This window comes from Trichosurus vulpecula, chromosome 5 (assembly GCF_011100635.1).
Source record: "Trichosurus vulpecula isolate mTriVul1 chromosome 5, mTriVul1.pri, whole genome shotgun sequence".
Classification (NCBI taxonomy): Eukaryota; Metazoa; Chordata; class Mammalia; order Diprotodontia; family Phalangeridae; genus Trichosurus; species Trichosurus vulpecula.
The window spans coordinates 266660852-266684702 of NC_050577.1; the positions used below are offsets into that span (position 1 = coordinate 266660852).

At 46.2% G+C, this 23851-nt stretch overlaps 1 protein-coding gene across 2 annotated transcripts; it reads right to left on the bottom strand.

Annotated features, from left to right (window-relative positions):
- Window positions 1-114: 114 nt before the first annotated feature.
- On the bottom strand, window positions 115-18017 carry IKZF4 (IKAROS family zinc finger 4). Of its 2 annotated transcripts, XM_036761609.1 has the most exons (7): window positions 17969-18017; window positions 11740-11844; window positions 10371-10631; window positions 9352-9519; window positions 6176-6325; window positions 5255-5389; window positions 115-4049 (listed from the first exon to the last, which is right to left on the bottom strand). In XM_036761609.1, the coding sequence occupies exons 1-7, from the start codon at window positions 18006-18008 to the stop codon at window positions 3289-3291; spliced, it is 1620 nt and encodes a 539-aa protein (XP_036617504.1). In that variant the 5' UTR covers window positions 18009-18017; the 3' UTR covers window positions 115-3288. The 2 variants fall into 2 exon arrangements, with proteins under 2 accessions (XP_036617504.1, XP_036617505.1); XM_036761610.1 differs by lacking the exon at window positions 9352-9519 and having other exon boundaries at window positions 17969-17998.
- Window positions 18018-23851: the final 5834 nt, after the last annotated feature.

The window sequence follows — 23851 nt, forward strand, 5'->3', positions numbered from 1 at the left end:
AGGACGAAGTGAATCAGAATAAAAACATAGTGATAAAAGTGTTTTCCCTCCTTCCCACCAGAACAGCAAAGTAGGGGAAGTCTGCAAAGACAGGAGGTGTTAAATTACTCATGTTTATTTATAACAGACCTTCAGCCAGTACAGTACAAAACTTACAGTAGTATATTCTTCGTTACACAAATATTTACTTACAATATATTACAGATACAAAACGCTTCGCAGTTAAGTCTCAAAAGCAAGTTTGACTCCCCTTAAGAAGGGAAAGAACTCTCAAAAAAAAAGGGGGGGGACCCAGAAGAGGAATGAGGACAGGGATCAAGAAAGACACCAAGTCTAGGCTAGGATACAAATGAAAACCCTGGGAAAGAGAAAGAGGACAAAGGTGGTATTGCACTTTCTTCTTTTTTTCTTTTTTCTTTTTTTTTGTTCATCATAATGTCTGATTAAAAATATATATATATAATATGTACACAAGGAAATAAGCTGCTAGGAGTGTTACAAAAATCCCTCCGCAGCCTGGAGACAGACATGGAAAAAAAAAAACCCAAAGGTTTGGAAAAGTATCTGTTTAGAAAGGGTTTTGTTGTTATTTTTGAATTTTGTTAGAAAAGGAAAACACCTCTTTCCTCCACATAGGTTTCAGGGTTTGTTTTTTCTCCTTTTTTCCTTTTCTTTTTTTTCTTTTTTCTTTTTTTTTTTTTTAACAAAAGGAGCTGGGAGGAGGGGTGAGCACATTTGAGGTCCCAGAGCCAAAGGGGCTCTGGGGTAATAGGGCTTTGTACTTAAGACCCTGGTTAAAGTGCAGTGATGATCTGGAAAGTGATGGAGTCCCCTTCTTCCCCTACCTAGAGTCTTCTCTTGCTCCCAGCCCCCGAGTCTCTGCTCTTCTGGGCATAGCAATAGCCTCAGAACGTGCTTTTGTTTTGTTTTGAATTTTCGGGGGTGAGGGGATCACAGGTTTGCCAAAGTAGAATGGGGAAAGGATGTGGGTAGGACCCTAAGGCTCTGATCTCCCTGGAGGGAAAAGTCCCTATGGGGAGTCACTATTACAAACAGAATACTGTAGTAGTTCCCAGTTGAGAAGGGGAAGGAGTAGTAAGGGGCTCACTGTCCAGATCTGCTCTGTAGAAGTGGAGTAGGGAGGTAGGAGAACAGTGTCCTGCTGGAAAGAACCTTCCTTTACAGACCCTTCCATCCTTCCCCTCTACTCCTGTCTTTGTTCCCCTACCCCTCAACTCCCTGACCCCAGCAGCATCTGTTTATTGCTACACTGTCCAGGAGGAACAGACAGGTTCATCACAATGATGTTTCACTCTACACCTATCTGGGTCTCATCAAGAAAACCTCAGAGTAGAGGAGGAAGAAGAGGAGGAGAAAATTGTTTTATGATGTCCTCCCCACAAGGGGGTGACACGGACTCCTTTCAGAGGCCCAAGTACCACAATCCTGGGTTCTGTCCCCCAGCCAACCCTGCAGCATCCTTCCCTGGGGACCCCTAAGAGATCCCTGAGGAGGGAGAAAAGGGAGAAGAGGCAGAAGAGGCAATGAGGAGAGGAGTTGTGGGAAGAGGAGGGTGGGAGTTGGAGGAGAAAGGTGAGAGGAAAGAGAGAAGGACCAAGTGTTGCAACTTGTGAGGTGGTTGTGTTTTTGTTTTTTTGTTTTTTTTTTTAACATAGAAAAAAAACAGCCTTTGGTTTGAACCTCAAGGAAGCAAGAGAGCCGGGTGGCTGTGGCCCTGGGCTGGGACTCCATGTGTATAGAGATGCTTCCCCTTCCCAGGGGCCTCTGCCTCCCTCCCAGACCAACAAGAACAGCCAAGCATGCTTCAGGAACCAGGAGGGAAATGAATCCCCCCTTCCCTGCTTCCTTGGCACCAGGCATGAAGGGGGCAGTGAAGGATGCCCTCAGTCCAGATGTGCTGGACTCACTCTCCCTGGGGCAGGGGTAGGGTAGGGGCAGGGGCACATGCCCACCCTGCAATCATTTTTGGTTATATTGAAATAATTAAAAGTGAGGAAAGAAACATCCCTTTCTTATGACTGCTGACTCTGAGGATGGAGCCTCAGAGCTCAAGAATGGGATGGTAATCCCTGCTGGGGAGGGTGAAGGCAGTAAGACTGAAGGGCTGGGTCTCCTCCTTGTCTTCAGGCAGCAATAGACTTAACTGGTTTTTTGTATGGTGGGAAAGCCCCTGAGTGCCTAGAGAGGTTTCTGGGGTGAGGGAGTCAATTGAAGAAGCATTAAAGGAAGAGAAGAATCTTGTCTTCTCCTTGTCCTCTATTTCCAATTTGGTGAGGATCTTTTACTCCCAATGCTTCAGAGACAGAAAAAGGTGCAAACCCAGCTTTCACCCCTGAGGATATCAAATTGGGGTGCCCCAAGTGGAGGGAAGTCACCACTGAGCACACAGACTGGTTGGAGGACCAGAACAGCCCCTGTGAGGTTGAAGGGAGAGGATATCACATCCTAGTGGGAGACCCAGAGTGCAAATGCAGGCTTCAGAGTATTCATATTATTAGGGGAACGAGTGAGAGGATTCTGAGCCTCACAGTGCCCTGGAGTGAATTTTTTCAACCCTCTCCTCCCCCTAAATGGGGGATATCCTTCATTCATTCATTCATTCAAGAACAGTGCAAGCTGCCCAAGGTGAGAGGGCAGAGAGGTATGGAGTGCCAGGGTAAGGGTGTCCCAGAGAGGAGATATAATGCCACAGAGCTATGGTGGGGCCAGGAGGCACCGGCACCGGAACTGAGGAATCTGGCAGTGTAAGTGAAGGGTGAGGATCAGGGACAGCAGTAGGCCAATGCCCCTCCAAACTCCAGAGAGCTTCCCACCCCACTGTCCTAGGGATGTGGAGGAAGCAAGAATAGAAAGGGAAATTAGGCTTGGACAGGAGAAGAGAATGAAGGTGAAGAATGGCAGGTATCTGACAGACTTTTTCCTGTAGAGGGCAAAAACCCTCCATCTAATAATCTTACTAAACTTAGTGTGAATTTGGGGAGGCATAGGGGTTGAAAAAAAGGAAGAATCAAAACAAAAGACCTGTTTCATCACAATGCTTAAATAAATCAGCTTGGCAACTTGCAGAAAGGAGAGGGCAGAAATGGTGAGGAGTCAAGTGTGAAGTCAGGCAGCCAGAGATTATGTCTGTGTGACAGGCTACAAAAGCAAAACTTATTCAGGTAGAAAAGTGGACAGTGGTGGCAGGGGTGGATGGGAGGGCTGGGCACCTCTGAAGATAGGGGGAGAAGACAGGAAGGGCTGGGTTGGAGGGGAGGCCAAAGATCACTAGCCCACCTTGTGTTCCCCTCGGACAATGTGGGAGGAGAACTCGTACCGGTCCTGGCTGTGGTAGCCACAGATGTTGCACTCAAAAGGGTCCCTGAAGCCATGGCAGCCCATATGGATGGTGAACATGACATGGTCCAGGAAGAGGATTCGGCAGTGCTCACATTTGAAGGCCTTCACTGGCTCTCCGTCCTCACCCACCACACGCAGCACATCCTTGGCAGGGCCAGGAGCACTCCGGGGAAGCCCTTCCTGCATCTTGGGGTCCTCTTTGGCGTAGGCAGGGCTGGGCCGGCTCCCCACAACCAGAGCAGGGGCTTGCTGATTTGAGGGACACTGAGGGGTGGTCACAACCCCCCCACCTCGCTCCTCATGGTTGCTCTCTGTGTCTGTGGAGTCCTGGCAGCCATTGCTGGGGGAGACCCCAGGGTCGGCCAGGGGACCCCGAGCCCGGTAGAGTAGGGGGCCCCCATCAGCCAGGTCCTCATGCCCCTCACTGGCTTCCCGGGTTCCAGACAGCTCCAGTCGGCCAGGGAGTGGCTGCATCTGGGTGTAGACAGAACTTATGACAGGTGTGAGCTCTGAGATGCAATTGGCAGGTGGAAGGCGAAGTGGGCGCAGGTGCTCTGCACCAACAAAGGCTAGTGAGCCAAAGCCAGGCTCCAAACCGTGGTGTGCAACCAGCTCCACATCCTTCTCATAGCCACTTGAATTCATGTCAAAGGGGAGATCGGAGAGGCTAAAGCGCATCTGCTTCTCACCTGCAGGGAAGGAGAAAACACTTGAGCTCCCAAATCAGAAAACACCCCAAAGGGTGGCATTTCTTTGTGCACCACCCTCTACTGAGGCCCATGGAAGCCTGGCCCACCTTCCAGATCTGCTACCCATGAGAGTTCAGGACCCTCTCAACAGAGGTCCTCACTCAAACCAGAGTGTAGGATCCAAGCTGGGGGTGCCAGTGCAGACTATTTCCTAGGATCAAAGGATCATGGGATTTACAGCTGGAAGGACCACTGGAGATTATGTAATCCAAATTCCATCCTTTAAGTGAGCTAGCCCCCACCTGGGGTCCATGGGGGGCCAGGGCACAGACAGACTGGCTCTGCTCCTATATCAAAGGCTCCAGTGAAGGAGATTCTCTTTCATTCCTGACTGCTGGGACACTCCCAGTGAAGTCTGACTTCATCTCTAGCTGTCCTGTTCTTTCTCTCTTTTTCACCCACGGCAGCTGCAGACATGGACTCCTTCTAGACAGCTCTGCTCTCAAGGCAGCTCTGTCTGGAGGGTAGGGGGCTATGTCCAAAGAAGAGGCCACTTACCCATACAGAAAGATCCCTGTGGGCCCTGTGTTGACTGAGAAAACCACATACTAACATCATCTCAGTTCTGGTGTACTATCATTTATCGTGTTAAATATTTCCCAATTACATTTTAATATGTTTCAGGCCTCTGAGTGTTTGACACCTCCAGCACAGTGGAAAGAGTGCTAGAATTAGGAGTGGGGGAAGGGGGGGATGGAGACAGTGTGGTATTATCAGGAAGACCCAAGTTCAAATCCTGCTTCAGACACTTGCTAGTTGTATGATGCAGGTCTGCATCTGCTCTGCAGCTCACAGTCTGAGAGTGCTTCTTGGAGCACTGAGAGGTCAAGGGATCTGCCAAGGATCACAGCCAGTTTGTCCCTGAGGCAAGCCTTGAACCCAAGGCTTCATGGCTGTCTTAGGAGCAGAGCTGGTTGGGGGACTATATTTAGAGCTGGTGTAGGGGAAAAAGGAAGAAAGACATAGCTATAGGAGGTACTTGAGCCATGATTCCATGCAAACCTTAAGACACTATGTGAGTTATGATTATCATTATTTTTCTTATCTCAGGTTCCAATGATTCAGAAGGGCTTTGGGAACAGAGAAATATTCCCTATAATTTCTGCAACCTCCTCCCACCTCTTCCATTCACTTGGGTGTCTTACCCACAAACTTCTGGGGAGTAGAGCGCTTGCGTTTGGTGAGGCTGTTGGCCAGACGGTCAATAAAAGTTGGCCGCTCAGAAGATGAGTGTAGTAGCATGGAATCTGGCACCATCTCTAGGTCACGCATGTCATCACCTGGAGGAGATGTGGGAGTAGGATGAGAGGAGAGAGGGTCAGTTTAGGACAGAACTGTACTAAGAGGAGAAGGGCAGCATGCTCCATGTAGCTTTTAAGATCAGAAAACTAAATGAGACAGTGACCAAGATATATTATATATGCCCTGTGACTAGAAATCATCAGAGTTTTGCTTACTGTAACCTCATCTAAAATCCACTCTGTCAATATTTCCAATACTTTTGTACGTAAATTGCAGATGTTATATACAAGAGCATGGATTCAGTGATGAAAGCACTTCAGTGAGGTCATCTTGTCCGACCCCCTCATGTAGTTTGACTCATCTTCTATCTGGATCTTATCTGTCTCCCTCATTAGACTAAGGGTAAGGATTGTGTCTCCTTCCTCTAGCTTAGGGGTTCTTAACTGGGGGTCTATGATCTTGTTTTAAAAAATTTCTTGGTCACTGTATTTCAATATAATTGGTTTCCTTTGTAATCTTATATATGTTATTTTGTATGTTGAAAAGCATTATCCTACAAAGGGGTTCATGGGCTTCACCAATCACTCCCCAAAGGGTGCAAGGCACAAAATCGGTGGCCTGCTCCAGCTCTCCCATTGCAGCTAATACACAGAAGGCTTTGTACACAAGAGGCTGCTCACGATGGGAGGTTGGTGCCCTGGCATCTTTCCTGACATGATGACCCCTTGCCTCCTCCCGTGGAGTACTGGACCCAGAATGCTCCCTGGCTCCTGGGCAGCACCTTGCTTTCTCCCCGCCATTCTCAGCTTTCCCTGTGGCCCCACCTGGTGCTCCAGTCAGGGCCTGGGCTTCAGTGCTGAGAGACTGCAGGTAGTTATGACAGCGTTCCTTGTGTTCCTCCAGTGTACTCTGCTGCTTGTAGCTCCGGCCACAGTAGTTGCACTTGTATGGCTTGCCCACCGTCGGGGAGGAGACTAGAGTTGGGGTTGGGGGTAGGATGGGGAAAAAATAGTACCAGGGTCACTTATGCTCTACAGAGAGGCAAAGAACAAACACTTGGCATCTGGCATTGATAGGACCCTAAGTTTGACTGCATACCTTCACTTTCTCCACCTGCTAAAGGCAAACACATGCCTAGGGAGTGAGGATGACCGGGGAGAGCCAGAGGAGGGAGAAGGGACTCTTTTACCAGTTAGCACAGGATTGGAGCTGGTGGCCAGCTACTGCTGTTGGGAGGACAGGGACAAGGCCCTTGGCAGGCAGGCTAGCCACACCCCAGGGCATCAGAGCCTGGGCCCCAGGCTGTGGTTTAACCTTTCTATGGGGCCGACGGTTAAGAGCTGCTGTTTATCAGAAAAGGGGATTTCTTGCTTACGCACCTTTTGCTTTCGTTGAGAGGAAAATGTTGGGCTGGTGGCAATGAACCAAGAGCCCTCAGGACTTATGTGGGGTCAAGGGGGAGTTAGCTCCCACTCCACTCCATTCTTAGTTTGGCTTCCATTTCTAGCCTGAGCTTTCTGTACATTATTTCTCTGTCTCTAGATACTGATCCTCTCCTGAAATATCAGGGACACCAAGAAGATCTATCCTTAATAGATACTGAGGTTGAACTGGGAAAGGAGAAGAGAGAGTGAGGGCTTAAAAGAAAGGAAAGTACAAAGAAGAAAAAGAATGTGAAAAAAGAACATGATTCTTTACTCCATGAGAAAGAACATAGTTGTTTTGGTTAGTTCGCTTTTTAAAGGCTAGACATTAACATTTTTATGGGAGAGACAGAAGGAATATTGGGAATATCAGGTGTTAGTTTCCATTAAAGAGGCAGCATGGTATCATGGAGAGAAAGCTGACCTCAGCTTTCAAGAAGACCCAAGTTCAAGTCCCACCACTGACACATGGCTGTGTGCGCCTGAACAAGTCACTTAATCCCTCAGTGCTCTAGGCAGCTCTCTAGGACTCTATGTTGTAGAGTATTAGCCAACCTGCACTGGTAGAGGGAACTTCCTTACCTGAGAGTTCCCTATATGTCACTGAAATCACAGGTTTAGGCCCTATCCTTCAAGAGAACCCTAGGGAGCTTGGAGCTAAAGGATAAGGGTGGTGGAGAAGGAAAAGGGTATGTGAGCAGGGGGAGGAGGGTTATTTAAGAAACGATGAACGCATGTAGTGGAATATTACTGTGCTATAATAAATGATGAACAGGAAGAATGCAGAGAAGCAAGGAAAGCTTTACATGAATGGATGCAAAGCCAAGTAAGCAGAGCCAGGAAAGCAATGCACACAACTAGAGCGCTGTAAAGGGGAAGCAGAGTCACCATAGAAGAGGGCACGAGATGGCATTTTGCTAATCGGGCTATAAAAGTCATCAGGAAGCTAGGAGGAAGCATGGCTAGGGAGCCGGGTCTCCCTCACAGGGAGGGTGTATAAGGTGGCTGCGTCTGCTCTGCTGCTGCTTTGGTCTCACTCCAATAATGCTGGCATTGGAGGGGTGAGATGGCCCCTGGTTTCACCATCCAGGCCAAGGGCAATTCCCTCAGGCCTTGGGGAGGGCCACCCTGTTGGCTATTGTGAAGAACCCGCTGGCATTAGGGTAGAGGAGGCACAGTCTCATAGAGCTGGACCCTGCACAGCATCTGTTTCTACTCTTGCTCACCAGTCACCCGTCTCCCAAGAGAAAGTGTCTGCACCCCTCCCCAGCCCATCCCACCCCTGCAGTGAGCAGTCCCTTAGCCTAGAGCCCAAACAACCTGTTTCAAACCAGCAGGGGGAGGCTCCCCACTCCTCCTCCTTCCCATTTCAAGTCTAAGCCCCACTCACTGCTAAGAGTCAGCAAACCTCCCTGGGTGGGGGAAATAAACAGGATCCATGGGGCATGGGATAACTGCTTTGAGTCTGTGGAGCGGATGGATTAGGAAGTTAGGGAAGGGAGTATTTTATCTGTCTCTGCTGCCCCAACCCTGGAGTGGAAAGGTCCCACCCAGCTCTGAAGGGGAGCTATGAAGAGTCAGAGGCCTGGAGAAAGAACAAGGAGGAAGCAGTTGGGTTGGCGAAATGACAAATGTATTTCTCATATTCCTTCCCTCATCACCACCCCAATCCCATGAGTTTTAGAGGCTAGAATAACATCAGAAAAAGTTTTCAGGAAAAGGCCCCCCCGAACCTTCTCATCAGCTCATGTTTTGTCCCCTGTCTGAACCATGAGCCCCACACTGAAGGAGGAGGCTGGGAAGTGCTGCCTGCTCCCTGGATTCACACAATACTGAGCATCTATCTAGGCTGGGCTGAGCAATATCATCAGCTTGGCCCCAGTCAATTTATTCCAGATCCTGAGCCCTTGCCACCCTCTGGCCCTGTACTTGCCCTAAGAAGAGGGAAGGAGATAGAAACTTGTGGGTGGATTACCTGCTCTCTTTCCCTCCAAAACTAGGAGGACCTTTATGGGAAATAGGAAAGAATGGGGGAGAAGGTCTAGGAATCATCCCTACATCCTGAATCAATGCCTAAAGAACCAAAGGCTGGGCCTCTTTACACCTGTGGGGCTTAGAGTTGGAACAAGTAGGGTGGGAGGATGGGTTTCCCCCAGGGCTCAGAAGTGGGGACGTGATGGGGAACAGATGGCTCTGGCACCAGAGAGGATGACAGCTAAGAGACACCACCATTGCCTCCTATTCCCCTTTGCTCCTCTGCATAGTTCATGGTAGACATTAAATGTCTTGCTAAATATCCCCTGAAATTTCCCACAAGGGCTCTGTGAATCAGGAGGTTAGGGCAAAGATACAAGGCACCATCGACTTTGTAAATGTTAAGGGTTTTTTTTTTCAAGCTTTGCTACTTCCTTTCTCCCCCAACTAAATTATCAGCTCTCCAAAAATAAAGAGCATACTTCCTATTTCTTCTGTATGGCTGGAATTCCATGTTAGAAGTGGGATTGGGGTTGGAGGAGAGTAGGCAGTTCCAAGTGCAACCCTCCCTCCCTTCACTCCCCTGTCTGTGGCTCACTGACCGGAGTGGGTGCGGAGGTGGCCAGTGAGAGCGTCTCGCCGGCGGCAGGCATAGTTGCAGAAGGGGCATTTGAAGGGCTTCTCCCCTGAGTGCAGCTTGATGTGACGCAGCAGGTTCCCCTTCTGGGTGAATGAGGCACCACACTGGTTGCAGTGGAAGGGCCTCTCACCTGCAAGGGAGACAGACCCCAGAGGGGAGGGGAGGGAGAGGGTTTTTAAGGCCAGACTCGACCCCCCACCTAACTGGCTCAGAATACCTCTCTAATAGGCAAGGTGGGTCTATGGTGCCAGGCAGGACTGTGCCTTAGGAATTCCTGCTTTATCTAGTTACTCCTTGGGGTAGTCTCTCTCACAGCAGCAATGGTGTAATGGTGCAAGGATAGGTGCCAGGCATTTGTGGGAGGGAGGGGGAGAGACAGTCCAGTGCCTTTCTCCAAGGGCATTGGCACAAGATGGCCTTTTGGCTTTAATCAATGTCTGAGCTCCAAATTACCTCCTCTGTCCTAGAAGCCAGGGGGAAGCATTGAAGTGAAATCATATGTCCATTTCTGGAGAAGAGATTAATGGAGGTGGGGGAGGGGAAATAGAAGGGAGAAGGGGAGAATGGAGGCCCTAGGAGGGGTTGTAAGAACCAGAAGCAGTAGCCAGGAATCCCAATCTTAGCTTACCCTAGGACACTCCTTGAGGTCTCAACATAGTACCTCCACCAACCTCATGGGAACAATTCCTATCACCACCTTCTCATTGTGATAAATGAGACAGGTGAGCAAGTGAGGTTGGGAGCCCAAGTTCCGCTTCCTGCCAGTTTGAAATAAGTCATGGGAGAGCTCGATCTCTTCCTGCCTTGACCTTGCCCCTTACTGTGGCCTCCCCTAGCACCCTTGCTGATCAATACTTTTCCCCTAGTAACTCCTTAGCTATTTCATAGGTACCATCTATGCAAATATCCCAAGAAACACTTTCCTTTTTCCCCTTGCATCCCCACTCCAAAACCTTCCCCAGGAGCCCCATTTCTGCTCACCCGTGTGACTGCGCTTATGTACCATAAGCACATTGGGCCCGATGCAGACCATACCACAGATGTCACACTTGAGCTTGCCATTGGGCAGTCGGATGCCGCCAGGGGAGTGAGGCTCAGGGCCGCTCCCATCACAATAACCCAGGGGCTCAGACAATGAGTCTTCTACAATCACACTGTCCTCCTTTTCCAGAAGCCGATCATCTGGCCCCAGCAGTCGGCTTGATTCTTCATCACTGTACATCTCCACCTTGATGGAATTACCTGGGAAGTGAATGTTTTGTTATTTAGGACAAGGACAAGCAAAGAGGGAGAACAATTTAGGGCCAGTACAGAAAAAATTAGCCAGACTTTTGAGAATTCAAGGATGAGTATCTAGGATGCAGTAGCCATGGTGAGGGGCACCTGGTCCTGCTGAGGCCTGGAATATCTTTTTCTATCCAATCCACCCACTGGGTAATCAGGCTTCAAGAGTGAAAAGATTGAGAGTTGGGTAGGGAGTCTTCTCTTACTAGGATAAGAAGTGAGAGAGAGGGAGGGAGGGGGGAAGAGAGAGAAAGAGAGAGAGAGAGAGAGAGGGAGGGACAGAGAGTGTGTGTGTTTGTGAAGATGGAATTCCTTTCAACTTTTCTATCATTAAGCAAGATGTCTGATTCGGACCTAGGCAAAACGCCAACCAGAGACATTGGTGGCAAGATGGTCCTGGGAGGGTTTGGTGGGGGCCGGGGAAGATGTAGGTGGGCTGGAGAGCAAGAGAGAAAAGGAACATAGGTGGAGAACATATATGACCCAGTTTATCCTCCCACCCTCTACCCATTCCTCTTCTCAATAAAGCTAATGGCAGGGCGGGTGAAAGAAAGAGCTGTCTGTGGGAGAAAGAGCTTTGACTTTAGCTCTGACCTACATTCCTGACTATTCCAATCATTTAGAGAATGTCACAGATCCAAGGCCAGCTGGGGAGGGGCAGTCACAAGGACCCCACCTAAGCAGGACAGTAAGGGTGAATAGGGAGGGCCCTCCACCCTGTGCCAACTTCCCCACACAATACCTCATCACCCTTTCTATTTGTCCAGAAGCGAGAAGCTTCTTCAGCACGTCAACTTGTTTAGCTCCTATTTCCCTACTCACACTGTACGTCCCTCACCCCTCATCAATATCTAGTTTAACTTCACTTTTGCTTGACTGTAACTAACAATTCTCCTTCCAGAAACCAAGGGAACCTACGACACCGGACTCCCCGATGCTCTTAAGGAGTTATGGAAGCCAGATAAAGATAATAACGGAACTAGTCTCTAACAAAAGATAAACAAAGAACCAAAGGTAAATGGGATAGGACTGGGGTTGGGGGTGGGAATGAGGGACTGATACTTACCACTGAGCGAACAGATGGGTGAAGAGTGCTGGCTATTTGGGGTGCTCACAGCGGGCCCCACTGGGGCCCCGCTGAACTCCTTCTCCAGAGATGAGTCCCCGCTACCTTGGGGAAACAAAGCAGAAGAAGGTTAACGGGAGAAGCTAGAGATACAACCAGTCAGCATTCGCCGCGTCCTCTTGTCCCTCAGCACTGAGGAGAGAGCCGCGTGTGTGCTATTCAGATCTCAGGGAAACAGGGTGGCTGGGGCCCTCTCTACCTTACTTTATAAGGTTGAGGGGAAGAGCGACATCATCAATTGACACCCACAGGAAGCGAAGTGGGACTGGGGCTTGGAGAGCTGGGGAAAGGAGACAAACAGGGGCCTCAGTAGGAGGCATTTTCATGGGGAACATCCCCCGCAATAGATCCCAAAGGCATCTCCTGGATCTTCTGGGAAGACCAACAGTTGTGTTCTCTAGGTGTTACCACATATATCACCCAATCGCGGAAGTCATCTCAAAGGAAGTGATGGGCAGGCCACCTCTTAGGCAGGGGATAGAGCAAAATTTCTGGACTCCTAAAGCCAAATTCTACAACTTGCTTCTTCCAGGATGCTTTTCTTCTGTGATGGACCCTACCTGATTCTGCTCACTCTTCTACTTAGTGTCCCTGAAGCACTTGCACACTCACTTTGTACTATGGTCTTCTATTCATTGGGATTTGCTGGTTGAAATGTTGCTTTATACAAGTATTCTTTAGTTGTCTTGTGTGTTTTCAACTAGATTACATGGTTCCCTGAAGAGAAGGATCATGTCAATTTGGAGGCAAAGGGAGGTGAATCCTCCCTTTCCATATGACCCCTAGCTTTTTGTACATAGGAAGCAGTTAATAAATGCCTGCTAATCCATACATAGACATACATGATACAGATATGTGCAGATAAGCATACTTAGGCATGAGGAGATCTAGCTCCATGCTCATACTGCCATTTATGGATACGTGTTACCCAGACATGCATAGACAACTTATAACACTCCCAGTCTGGAAATCCAGCTATTGCTTTATCCATATATCTTATAGTAAAGAGACTTGCTCTCATGAAATAAAAACTGAATTCTAAAGAGGCCAGAATTTGGACCATCCATCCCTGCTCACAAGGTAAGAAATTCAAGGACTATCTCTGTGAGAGATCCTTCCATTGCTCTGGTCAATGAAAAGGAAAGAATCATTCAGGTTCTTCTTTCATCAGTCCCCCTTTTGATTCTCTACTCAATTTCTGGAAGTTCCCAGGCTTTAACTTACTTCACAGGGTTGTTGTGAGCTTTGCAAACAACAATATTTGTTTGCACCAAACAAATATGAGTCCTTTTCTCTAGATCTTTTGAAAAATTCTTCATGGCCCAAGACTCAGTTCCCTCTTCTGGGATGGGTTATGTCTCTTAGGAATGTTAAATAAGACCACAACCACATACATACATAGCTGTGGGCTGGTAGGACCTCACCCCATCCTCAGACTCCCTTAACTAAATGAGGCATGATACAGAATTTGGGGACAGGAAGGATAAAAAAAGGATCTGTCTTAATTTTAAAATCAATTAACAAGCATTTATTAAGCACTTACTACATGGCCAGACACAGTGCTAAGAGGTGGGGAAAAAGCTGCAATCAAAACAGTTTCTGTACTCCAAGGGACTATGTTTAACAGATTATTTATTTAGTTAATGTGAAACTATCCTAAGTAACTTGATAGGGGAAGAAGAGACATGCGGTTTGATGCCACAAAGATTAGTGAAATTGTTAGGAAATGTCATTGGATTCTTGGTGAAAAGTCATTGGCTCTGACTCTGTGTTCCCCTTAGAGTTGTTTGCTAGAGGAGGGATGTTAGGAGCATGAGAAAGAGCATTCCTTTAATAGCCAAGTGATGCCAGTTCATGAAACCCTTGGATAGAGCTGCTCTCTCTAGGATGAAAGTGAGAGAAAGAATATTCTCATCCATTTCTTCCCTGGCAAGTACCAGAAGACTGTTATACAGTCAAATTAACTTTTGTAGGGTTAATTACCTGAAACAATTAGTTTCAGGGGTTAGAAATCAATCTGAGAAACCCATGAACTTTGAATCCTAGTTAGGAAGTAGAGGGAACAAGAGCTAGCCTTGGGAAATTCATCAGATCACCTCAAGGTATCAGAAGCTCAGGGCAGGGAATTTCAAATATTCTAAGTTACTGGCAAACTCCAAACCAATCAAGCTGAAGCTATTTTCACATCCTAGAGAAATCTTCTTGGCCATGCTTATCACAGCAAGACTGGCTTCTTAGCCATCCGGAGCAAACCATGACGCTCATACCTTAGGACCAAGGGAAGGAAGAAATAACCCACAGGTTATATATGTTTTACATTCAGGGAAGGCTAGCACTCTGCTCAAGCCCTCCTCTCTCTGATTCACCTCCAGTGGTATCTGCTCTTAAGAAGCAGTCAGAAAATTTAAGAGAACCTTGAATCCTCACACTTCTCTGCCAGAGCCTCAACTTTGGCAGATCTTTCTTAGCAATGGGGCTCTGAGATAGGGGGCAGTCGGCCTGCTCCACAGGAGCAAGGTAAATGCCAAGTGCAAAGTAAGACTCCCTACTACCCACACCCACACCCACTGTGGGGACATGGCTGGGAAGAGGAAGAAGACCCCTCTACCTCTTCAAACCTAAGGCATGTGCTGCTGAGTCCTTATTCCCTCTAACCAGCTTCCCTCTCTTCTCCCCCATCCCACCCAGGCCTGCTTTGGCATTTTACCCCTGTGCTCCATCTGTGTCCCCAAGGCCTAATCGAGATGTCACCACTAGCTCAGGCGGCTCAAGCCGTTGTCTTTGCTTAGCAACGCCAAACGCCCTCTCCCATCCTTGGCAAGCATAGCAAGGAACGCCCCCTCCCCCTTCCCTCCTCCCTTCTCTCTACCCCTCTCCCTTTCCTCAGGCTCGGGAGTTGTTTCTGAATTGGCTCCCTAGCCCCAGCAACCCCCTTCCCCCTCCCTCTGTCCACTTCCTGCCTGAACTTACATTATCCTTCCCTTGCTGGTGAGACCCCAAGGTGCAAGCGCAAGCCACCGCCTTGGAAACGGTGCTGGAGTGCGGGTGGTGTGTGCATGTCTGCGTCTGGGTGGCAGGCAGGGGTGAGCCCAGCCACTCACCTTCCAGGAAGCATGGATTCCTGGAAGTGAGGGGAACCGCCGTCATTTCATAGGCACCAGCAGCAAGCAGGCCGGTGAGCAGGGGCCCACAGCTGCAGCTGGCAAGAAGTGCTCGGCTTGGGGGGGAGTGTGTATCTGTGTATGATTAGGAAAAGGGCTAGTGAGAGAGAATGGGGGCGCTGAGGCTAAAACAGCTCTTTCCCAAGGCAGCAAGGAGGGCTGAGAGGGCGGGGTGGGGGGGGGCGAGGCAGATGTCCTCGTGCCCAGCAGACAAAGAACAACTACTTAACAAATACCTGAGAATCCAGGGAGTATGTGAAAGGCAAAAGGGAGAGAGGGAGCTGTTGGGCTGGAGGGGGCCATGAGAGGCAGGCCAGCCAGCCCTTTACTAGCTAGGGAAGCTAAGGCCCCAGATGCCATAGAACCTAGGACACAGAGCAGCTGCTGAGGCTCCAGGAGAGGGCCAAAGCCTCTCCCTGCAACAAATGTGGGCAGCCCCATCCCCATTTTTCCTCCAGCAGAAGGGAGGTCTTTTTCTTTAGGGCTCATGAAGACAAAGCCCTCTTTCCCAACAGCTGAAGGGACCAAGTACATTCTTGCTACTGGCACGTTCTACTCTGCTGTCCTATGCCCTTTTAGGGACCCTAACTACTTTTGTGAATTCACAAAACCACTGGGTCCAGCCAAATACATCTGTACCATTTCACCTTGCCTTCCCTCCCCAACACTGCCCTCTGGGGCCCCTGTGCCATCCCCCTCCCCTAAGGAATCAGCCTCTTAGCAGGAAGAGGCCTTGGCTCTGCTCCCTTCCAAAGGAACTGCTCACTTTAGTGCTGACCTACTTTGAAAGACTAAATTCTCTGATTTTGAGAACCTGGAGGTAGAAGGGGCTGGGAATTTGAGAGAATGTCCCATGAAAAAAAAGGGGGGGGGGACGACTGCACTACCTATCCCTCTACTGAGATTTCCCAAGCATTTTGCTATTCCTGAAGGCTTGAATTAATGACTGATACAATTCCTAATATACATGGACTGAATTTGAGATACATAGTTTCCTCCTAAAGTAGAATATGCATAGAAATGGAAACTATATGGATTCTCCTTATCTAGATGAAGTAATTGGCATGTAGTGAAGGACAGAAGGTGGAGAGAAAGAACTAAACACTAAGAGGGGCAGAATTGCTCATTTTTCCCTCTAGAGAACTTCAAGGTTAGTCATAAGACATCACACCATTTCCTTATCAACTGATCAGGCTAGGGAAAGTTCATTTGGCTCAGACACACAAGGATAAAGTTGTAATCTAAAGTTGAGGCTGGTACTCTAAACAATGACACAGTCAATCCTCAATGCTTCCATATCACCTCTAGGAAAGAAGGATGGTTGATAGGCTCCCAGACATCTTCTAGGCAGAGAAGTCTCCCTATTCTGACAGACAAATGATTTTTGGGGGGTCCACTATGTTATTCTATCAGCTATTATCCCTCTTCCCCTTTCCACCGTCCCACTCCATAGCAGCTACCACCCAGAAATACCAGGTGGATATTCTCCAAGCACAGCTGAGGTGCCTTTGGCCTGTCCGTTTCTTTTTCAAGAATCATTTGGAGTAGGAGCCTGTTTTTTCATTCTACAAGGAAACCTCAACCTGTTTAGGAAGGAAGAAAAGCTTGCTTTTATAGCAGAGCGGTGAAAGAGTCCCTAGACTTAAATGTATGTGGCTCTTAGAGGTTCCACTGGAAGCTGAAAGGATCCCTAGGAGGTAGACCTTTGATGGTCACCCTCCTGGCTTCTCCTTTATTACTCTGAGGGGAGGAATATGTGGTAATAATGAAGTTAGATATAATGCTGGATACTCAAGGGAAGAAGCATCAATGAAAGAGGATGCATTTGTATTTCTGGGTCCTTGACTTCATGAAGTAGGAGGCTGGAAAATTTGCAGATACTTGTGAAGGAGAATGACTTTAGGCTCAGGCTAGGCTTCTTCTATCCAAAGCAATCTCTTTTCTGTTACTCTGTCCACCAAAACATCTACCAGTTGACTCTCCATGTGGTTAGGCCCTCCTTAAATATAGGTCTAGAATGGCGAGAAATAAGCATCAGCTTAAAGATGTCCTCAATTAAATCTCACTTCACTTCACTGGTACCAATAAATCTCAAACTGGTCTCCTGCCCATCCTATTTTTTCCCAGTCCTTGATTCATGCCATCAGTTTCTATACTAGCCCCTTTTTGGGTGAAATGGAGATATAGGTTTCCTTCTACAGTGTAGCCCAATTTCCTGAAGGGACCAACTCATGACTAAAACTTGCTCCTGGCCTCATTCCCTTTAATTAAATTCTTTGTTATTCCAGTGATTCAACATCGTGAATCCTTGAGTCCTAGAAATAAAACTTGGTTTCAGCCCCTTTACGCTCATCTTTTAAGAAAGAGGCTGAAGGTCTCCATTTTCCACCTACTGTGTCTGAGTCTCACAAGCCTGTGGTTATTTCTGCATCACCGAAAATCACACTAAAAGCAAAGGCTCTCCATCTACCCTGGTCAGAATATCTTCAGGCAAGAAAAAACACATTTCTTTAGGATCATGAGTGGGGTTTGTGATCAGGCTCTCTGCCCTGATTCTCTGATGGGTATATTTCTTATCCGGCTATCATTATTTAACATTTCGTATTTGTATCCCCAGCACTTAGCACCGTATTTGACACACAGTAGGTGTTTAATATATTCTTATTGATGGATTGATTCAAATGGCAACAAAAAGAGTCCAGTGACCTCAGAAGAAAACAAAGGGAACCTAGCATCTCTTCCACTCATCTGCTTGAAGGAGCCAACCTAATAAGTGAGAACCATGCCTTTCCTCTTTGCCCATATCCCCAGTACCTCTTATCCTCTCCTTACACTCAGAGAAAACCTAGAGAGAGGTTTTGATCTCTGAAATAAAATAAGGAAGCAATCACTACCAGGCCAGACCTTTGGCCAGCAGCTTTGAGGGCCCTACTGTCCAAGGTGGCTTCTCTAAGACAAAGGAGGGTTACTTCCAGCTCTTTAGAAGCAGAACAAATTAGAGGACATACCAGACATATACGAGCGGCCATTGCAGTTCTCTATATCCATCTTAAAGAGACTTTGCTGCAAGAGAAAAAAAAATGCTATTAGATGCTGAGTTCTGGGCAGTGGCAGAGGTGCCTTCCTATAATCTTTGAATAAGAAGGAATCATGAAGGATGATCAAGGTTTTCTCCCTTGTGCTAGGCCTGACCTGACACAACCCCAGAAAGAGCAGAAAATTCACATTCTGCCCTGACAAGAGGAGGAAGAGAGTATTTTGGCTTAAACTCCAAGAAGTGTGTGAAGCCTACAACCCATGAGAAATAGGCCTCAGATCATTCCAGAGCTGTTCAAGATGGGCTTATTTCAGTGGGGGCAGAAACCCCATCAGCAATGGTCTTTAATGTGGCAAAGGAAATATACACATCCCACCCATTGGGAGATAGCAGGGCTTTCCTAAGAAGCTCCATCCCCCTGCTAAGAGGAGGACAGTGATATGGCAGTGATGCCTGGAGACAGTCATGCTAAGGATTTTGTCAGGCAATGAAAGGGGTGATAATGGCGAAGAGGGGGATGGGGAAGAGCAACCACGGTAGAATTTAGTGTTGGGTTCCCTACAGTGCTAATGAACGTTTTATACATTTAAGTGGCTTTTTCTCCCTCTAGGCAATTGCCTTTGCTGTGTTAAAAAAACAAAACCTGAGTCTGGGCTTAAAACACAGGTTGGACTGTTTGAAGAAGGCAGGCAATAATTGGCAACAGCATGTACTAAACAAGTTGGTGCTGAGAACAATTAAAAGTGATAATTTGTTGCAATGAATTATCTCCTTAGGAGCTGAAAGGGAGGGAGAAAAATGAGTGTGATTTATAGGAAATTTGCATACATCCAAAATTGTCCTTGCCACATAACAATAAAAATCCTTCACAGGATGATTTGAGAGTGAAAGAGGAGGGAAGTAAAAGATCCTGGAGTGGTGAGGTTCTTGATCACCTGGAAAAATTCCATTCAAGCAAATCCCTGGATATCCAGTTTGTTGATCGTGCCAAATCAGGGCAAAGACAGGAAAATCTATTTATCCATCTCTTCCCTGTTGTTTGTTAGCTCAGAGAGAAGCTTGAGAAGAAAACATGAAATACCCAAATGAAGCTAATGGAAAAGGCTGAAACATATTCAGGAACTGACTTCTGATCATACAGCAGCTTTTGCCTATATTGCACTCAGACAAACTCCAGATCCTCACCCTCTTCTCCGGAAATACTTAGCAAGAACCCACATCCATCATTTCTTGATCTCTTTCCTTGGGCGAGTTGAGTTGCAGGACCACAACACAAGCCACAGGTAAAAAGAGGACTTCTAGGTTCCTGGCTTAATAGTGATAACAGTAGTCCTAGCCCACTTTCACACACAGTACTCAAGGCACAGCTCCCTAAGGTGGTCAAAACTATAGGAAGAACACTCTGGAGAGCCATGGAGACTTCATTCTTCCCAAACCATTTTCATCATAACATCATTTGGGGATTTACAAGAGCTCTGTAGAGCTCCTCAAAATGCTTCTGCCTACATCTCTCTGGTACTTATAGTACCCAAGGGAGGTAGGAAAAGGAAAGTAGGAGTCAATCTTCCACTTAGAGAAAATAAGGCCAGTGGAGATGAAGTAGTTTGTCCAAAGTCACGTGGTTAAAGTCCAGAACCAGAACCTAAGACATTTGCTGGTTCTTTTTCATTAAACTCCTTGAGTAATCAAGTTGTTTGGGATCTTCTTCATGATTCTACCTGTTTGCTCTTTGATTTCTAGCATTAACATCAATTAAAACAACTTTTTCTTTGGCATCATCCTGTAGGAGAGTGGGGACTTGCTTCAAAAGTAGAACCAGTTGAGCCAACTTTCCAGGAAGAAGGGTGATAACTTAATATTGACTGCCTGAGCTGGGGGCTAAGCAAGAATTAGGTGAACAAGGGACATGTGAAAAGATGCCCTCTAGTCACTGGATTATGAAATATACCTGACCGGGTGTTGCTCAAATGATTCCTAGCAGATTTCTAAAGGATCCTAGATGAATTGTCTGTTTAAAGGAGTCAGTGCTACTGAGTATTAAAACTGAACTTTTCTGCCTTCTAACCCTTCAAACAGATACAACATGACTTGGGTAAAAGCAATCTTTAATTGACACCAGTGCAGCTGGGTGCCAAGCTGATAACCTCAGAACTGAGAGGCTGAGGATTCAGTTACTACTTTAACCTTGGCACCCTTGAAGGGAATCTTAGCTCTTCTAAGAGAGAGATGAGGATGCCAGGTATCTCATTCCACCCAACCCCTCCAAACTCCTCCTCCTCTAATACCGATTCCATTTCTTCATGACCAGGCAAAATCTAGTATCTCCCTGGGCAGAGGAACTGGGTCAAATCTTGCAGTGCCAAGAGTCAAGACACTATTTTAGGCAAGGGGTAAAGATAGGACAAGTTTTGGTTACACAAGACAGCTTTGGATAGAAGACCCTGGGAAGGAATCGACTTAATGGCAACAACATAGCCCTCCAATAACAGAGACATTGCACCAGGCTAAACTCAGCTCAATTAGCAATTAGGATAAATTAGACAAAAACCACCCTCCTATCCTTCTGAAGGGACATCAGGGAACCAAATGCGCTGAAGGTATCCCTCATTGGCAAACCTTCCCCGAATCCTTCAGCTGTCAGTGTTCTTTCCCTTCTCAGATTACCTTATGTTGACTTAGTCCCTCAGTAGAATGCAGGCTCTTTGAGAACAGGGACTATTTCAGTTTTGTCCATGTGCTTTGCATATAGTAAATAAAATATCTGATGAATTAAACTGAAGGAAGATTACTAGTCCTCAGGACCTGGTGACAAAATGAGTTTTCTTTCCTGTTTTTCTGACTGGAATGATAATCTGTGTTCTACCTCATCAGTACTATATTAATGCAAAACAGTTTTATCTGACTCAGGGATTTCCCGCCAAGCTCAGGGACAGGGTGGGGCTTGTACAATATGCCAGTAACTTGGGTGGCCCAATCCAGTGTCTGTCTTTACAGTTCTGCCAATAGCTGCCACCTTCTATGTCTCCAAAATAGTATTCCCACAGCTCTAATTGCTAATGACAAAAATGACAGAGTTGAGTTTACTTGGCTGGGTATTACAAAACCTTGAAATAAGAGTGACACTGGAAATAATTAAAGTGCTGCAAATCCCCCAAAGAATCCATCGTGATTGAGACACTCCCAAACTGGGATTTTTAAAAAGACGTGTTGCCTAGATATGATAAACAGATTAACTGGGAAAAATCTCACTCTGTACTGTGGCATTACTCAGTCCCTACCAGGGCCCCCTGTTCTGATTTGTTTCTAAGGAGAAAAATGGGTAGGCATTACATTCACTAGCCAGGAACAAGTTTTGTTTTGTGTTTCTTGAGAACTGGATGTTTTGGGTGACTTTGGGGGCAAATGTTCAGATGTTTTGCCCCCCATTTCTCTTTGAGGTGATTGAATTGATATAAAGGATAAAGAGGATAATTAAATAGGTATCATATTTTTTGTCACTTAGGACAAGAGGAAAAGAAATAGAAAAGTGGAAATATCTCTTCTACTCTCTCATGAGATATGGAAATCTTGGGTTTACCATGGTTCTTTAACAAGACCCTAATGCCCTCACCCCTGCATGTGTTCACATGCCAGTTCAACTAGCAGACCAAAAAGACACTGCCCACTCCTGCCTCTGCCTTCTAAAACCAAAGCTTGGGAGCTTATGATTTGGGAATGACACTGTTGTCTTGCTGCTTTAAAATTGTATTTTCATAAAGGAAACATTACTGGGTGGAGTAAAACTGGCAGGTTTCTCATAGAACGATGTCGGTTAAAGAAGTATCATCTACAGTTCATTTCCACAGAGCCTTCTAGGAAACAGATCTAGACATGAAGAGCTTTGCAACTCTGAAATGACCTTTAGGGTTAGCTTGTTTTCTCCAGGAGCTGACACCCTAAAGAGGAAACCTGACAGCCTTTTATAAGTTCATGTGCCTATCTTTTCTGCTGAGAGTGCCTGACTAATTTTCTCTTTAGGCTCTAACTAGTGATTTCATATTCATAGACAAAACAAGAAAGCATTACAGTCTCACTAAGTGTTTGGAGAGTAAAAGGAAGAAATTTCTAGGACATCCTAAGAACGGCCACTCTAAAAACAAGGGCTAATAACTAGGAAGAGACCACAGTACCAAAGAGGTAGAAAAATACCATCTCACCTTCTTTTAGATCTCCTATGGTTACATTTTTTTCTCGTCCTTTCATCTTGCCTTTCTTCCTCATGCATATTTTAGACGAAAAGAAGAGGGAGCTGAGGCTTATGAGAAGAGAGGAGTAACTCCTTTCCCATCCACACATACCTCAGAACAGACAAGGCTGAGGAATAGTTACCACACTTGATTCAGATGAGATGCGAGTCTTGGTAAGTTATTTGAAGTTACCCCCAAGTAAACAGAAAGGCATCACAGTCATGGCTCCTTTGTCTGATTGGGAGGGAATATAAGTTTTAAGGGGCTTTCATCTTTAACTTCAAAGGACGATGCCCAAAACAGTGTTACTTATTATAGGGGATGAAATTTGGGTCCCGCCTGGACAATAAAATCATATCATTTTAACACTAAAATGTACTTTTGAGATCATCTAGTTGCACCTTCTCATTGACAAGGAAAACAACACCAGAGAGGTTAGATGATTCCTAGTCCAGTGTTTTTTCCTCACTAAATCATACTATTTGGAGCTGCCTCACTCTTTTCTATTTCTTTTTCCTCTTGTCCTGAGTGACAAAAAATATAACACCTATTTAATTATCCTCTTTATCCTCTATATCAATTCAATCACCTCAAAGAGAAATGGGGGGAAAACATCTGAATTCCAAAATTAGAATGGACTTCAGAGGTCTTTTAGTTGAACTCATATCTAAACAGGTTATAGTGGTCATCAAGCTTCGACTAGAAGGTGTTCAAAGAATGGAATTCATTACTATAAAGCAGCTCAGTCTTTGGTACATCTCTAATTGTTAGGTAGTTTTTCTTTACAATGGACTCCTAATTATGCCTCTTTGAAACTTCTAACCATTCCCCCCTACCAAATGGAACCAATCTAATCTGCCTTCTACACGACAAATTTTAAAATACCCAAACAGCTTCTATGTCTTCCCTCAAATCTTTTTTTCCCTAGACTAAACATATCCAAGTCCTTCAATTAATCAATTGCTCTTTGTAAGGCATTATTTCTAGTCTTCTCACTATTCCCTGAGTTCCCTCTCTGGTCATGCTCCATTTTCTCAATGTCTTTCTTGATAGGTAGTATCCAGAATCAAAAACAATATCCCAAATGTGGTCTGACTACAAGAGTACAGTGAGATTATAAATTTCACCATCCTGGAACCAATGGCTCTGTTAAAGCAGTCAAAGATCTCTGCTTGTTTGGCTACCACATCACACTGGTGACTCATTTTGAGTTTGCTGTATACTAAAATCCCCAAATCTTTTTGCAGACAATACTGTCTAGCCATGCTTCCATCCTGTACTTAATAAACAGCTGATTGTTTTGAACCCCCGTATAGGACTGTACATTTATGTATAAACTTAATCTTATCAAATTTAGCTCATTGTTCTATATTCTCATCTAGCCTATATCTCTTCATCTTGTCCACATTAGGAGAGACTTTGTCACGTGTCTTGCTGTCATCAGGTATGTTATGCTTTCTTTATAGCATTTCCTTCAACTACCAATTGATCTCCTTACCTGAAAAATTATTTCTGGCTGGGTGTAGTGGTGCAAGGCCTGTAGTCCCTGCTCCTGGGAGGTTGAGGGTGATGAATTGAGTTCTGGAGTTCTGCACCATAGCAGATCTAAAGTCAATCAGGTGTCCAAA